Here is a 3,279-nt window from a genome sequence, read left to right as displayed (position 1 = left end):
AGTAGTACGATGTACAACTGATTTCCATCAATCCCGAACATCATTATAAGGTTAAAACAGTAGCACAGCCCCATAAAATAGTATCTCCACTCCATCATCTTCTTCTTGCAGCGTGAACTCGCAAATATGGACATTGAAGCTTGTCGCTATTAATTATCTTCCTTCCTTGCGAGTCCAGCTCGTTGAATGAGTGCACTATAATGTCTCCGCGTTCTAGTGCTCTATTTGCCAAGTAGTCCGCAAGCTGGTTGCCTTCCCTCATAACATGAGTCACCTGGACGTTTAGATTCTCCAGTAGCTCGCCTATTTCCTCCAATTCCGCAGTTACATTCCATGGCGGCTTCCAGGTACTCGTATTTATAATTTTTAGAAACAAAGAATCAGTTTCTAATATCAAATTAAACACATTATGAGGAATACAATATCTAGCGGCCTCCAGAATTGCAATAGTCTCTGAAAATGTGTTTGTGCCTTTGCTAATTTCCTTAGCTTCTGCATATATCAAATCACCAAGAGGATCGATCTCTAATACAAAACGTATAGGAATTTCTACCTGGATACCTCTGGATACGCCATCCGTATTGCATTTTAACCAATTATTCGGGGGTAGATTCCACTGCACCTGAGTAACCTTCAACGCTGGCACAAATTTTTCCAAGACTCGGATTATGTCTGGCCATCTATGCGGCACCTGCTTGAGTGCTGGTTTTCTGACCTTGACGAGAAATTGAAGTGTGTGAGAAACCTGGTTTATAATTCTATTAACAGTCACCTTCTCTCCGTGCTTGTTGTTATTTCTTTTCTTCCACAGCTCTCAAATAATTATGGCCGGAACTGCGCAAAAGATTGGTTGGAGTCTTGGAAGAACAGGAGCATCCCACCATTTAAGAATGACCTGTTGAAGTTGTAGACCTCCAACGGAAATACCTGCATAGGAATTAAAATATTCCCAGGTTCTTTTAGCGATGGATTCTTTCAGGAACACATGGACAAATGTCTCCTCTTGTGGCCTGGTGCAGCAACTACACCTCAACGCAAAGATAAATCCAATATTCTTCACGCCATCGTCCAATGGAATTTTAAACTTCCACGCTCTCCACATCATGAATGCAATTTTATAAGGCATCCCTTTTATCCACATGTACTTGTATGTATTAGATTTTACACCCCTCAATCTAATATAATCCCAAGCAGATTTTACAGAGAATTCTCCGGTGGTCTCGAGCATCCTGGTGTATCCAGTTCCTGCAACTGTGATGGAACTTGGATATTTTCTATTATGTATTCAGCTAAATCAGGAGGCAAAATGTTCCTCAAAAATTGTTCGTTCGACCTATTATCACTCACGACAGCAGCCACATTAAGAATCGACTCATCACAATAAAAATCAGATGGAGTGACGTGATATAATGCTCCCAGCCCTGTCCAGTTATAAAACCAAAATTGAGAAGATCCCATCCTGGGTTTCCAGTAAATTTGATACTCAATCAAATCCCTAGCTTCCAACATTTTCCTCCAAACGTGTGACCCTTCCTTCCATAATACAATAACCGGATTAATCTTCTTAGAATACTTGTTGCTCATGAAAGCGCTCCACAAGGATGGCTTCGTCCTAAAGTTCTACTACAATTTGGCAAATAAAGCCTTGGACACATCGAACATGGACCTGAACCCCAAGACGCCTTCATCCTGTGGCAAACACAGCTCCAACCATTTTGCCCAATGTCTGCTTCTATCGCCCACTGAGTTGCTCCAAAAGAATTGAGCAAAACTCTTATGTAATTTTTTAATTACATAATCAGGAGGGTCGACGGCCGATAACAAATGAATCGGCATGCTTTGTAACACATGAGAAATAAGAACTACTCTTCCCCCGTGAGAAAGTAATTTCCCTTTCCAGGATTGTAATCTACCCAGCACTTTCTGAATGAGGTCTGAGTAAAATGACATGTTCTGCTTGCTATAAAAGATCAGACATCCTAAGTATGTCAAAGGAAATTCCTGTCTACTAATCCTGGTAACAAGCTGCACCCTTTCCATCACTACAGGATACGCCAAGTGATGCATATATACTGCGCTTTTCTCCTTATTGACTTTCTGTCCAAATTCCTTCTCATACTCTGTGAGCACCTCCATAATCAACTGAAAGGAAATAGGGAAGGAAGACGAAAAAATGATGGTGTCGTCTGCATAAGCTAGGTGATTAATTTTTGGACTCCATTTAGGAAGACCAAAGCCGCAAAAATACAAATCACTGTGTAGAGAATTCAAACCCCTGGACATCACCTCCGCAGCCAAAAAAAAATAAAGTGGGAGATAGCGGATCCCCCTGCTTTACTCTCCTGGAAGATTTAAAGAAAGCACACGGCTGCCCATTTACCAAAACCGAGTACCAGTTGTTATTCACTATATCACAAATCATGCCGATAAAACTCTCACTGAACCCCATCTTCCTTAGAACATTCGTTAAGAAAAACCACGATAATCTGTCGTAGGCTTTCTGCTTGTCAAGCTTTATTACTACATTAGGCCCTGCCTTTGTCCTCAATCTGATGTCGGTGACTATCTCTTGGGCAAGTAAGATATTCTCTACAATGCTTCTGCCCTTCACAAAGCCGGCTTGATTGGAAGATATCAACTCAGGAAAAATGCCAACTAATCTATCATGAATTACTCTTGAAAAGATTTTGGTGACGAAGTTGCTTAGGCTTATCGACCTCATGTCAGAGAATGTGATCACCTCCTTCTTCTTTGGTAGCAACAGAAGATCATGTGAGTAATAAATCTAGGAAGCTGCCGACCTCCAAAAAATTCCGCAACCATTGAGCACACATCGTCTCCTACTATTTCCCACCAACATTGGAATAATTTTCCAGTATAACCAGCGGGACCTCCAGCGCTATCACCATTCAAGCCAAAAACTGCATTCTTGACTTCTTCTTTCGTTGGCCAGGCAACCAGATCTTCATTTTGCTCCATGTTGATCATCCTAGGGACATGTTTTAGAATATCAAAGTCTGATGGAACGCTTTCTTCATTGAATTGTTTTTGAAAAAAATTCACAGCAGCATTGGCTACTTCCTCAGTTGATTCTAACCACTGACCATCTTGTTGGATCCTCTTTATCTGCATCCTCCTTCTTCTGCCATTCACCTGTACATGAAAGAATCTAGAATTTTTGTCGCCCTCTTGAAACCAACTCATATTTACTTTTTTCTTCCAAAATTCCTCTTCAATATGCATCACTCTTGTCAATTCTGCCTGGGCTTTTAACAAACT

The 3,279-nt window shown here is 41.0% G+C and overlaps 1 protein-coding gene across 1 annotated transcript; it reads right to left on the bottom strand.

Moving 5' to 3' along the window:
* Positions 1-1,623: 1,623 nt before the first annotated feature.
* On the bottom strand, positions 1,624-3,204 carry LOC124890332. The gene is made up of 3 exons (XM_047402191.1): positions 2,802-3,204; positions 2,381-2,619; positions 1,624-2,142 (listed from the first exon to the last, which is right to left on the bottom strand). The coding sequence occupies exons 1-3, from the start codon at positions 3,202-3,204 to the stop codon at positions 1,624-1,626; spliced, it is 1,161 nt and encodes a 386-aa protein (XP_047258147.1).
* Between the last annotated feature and the right edge of the window lie 75 nt (positions 3,205-3,279).

The sequence above is a fragment of the Capsicum annuum genome, unplaced genomic scaffold (assembly GCF_002878395.1).
Source record: "Capsicum annuum cultivar UCD-10X-F1 unplaced genomic scaffold, UCD10Xv1.1 ctg15541, whole genome shotgun sequence".
Lineage (NCBI taxonomy): Eukaryota > Viridiplantae > Streptophyta > Magnoliopsida > Solanales > Solanaceae > Capsicum > Capsicum annuum.
This window is presented reverse-complemented; position numbering and strand designations above follow the sequence as displayed.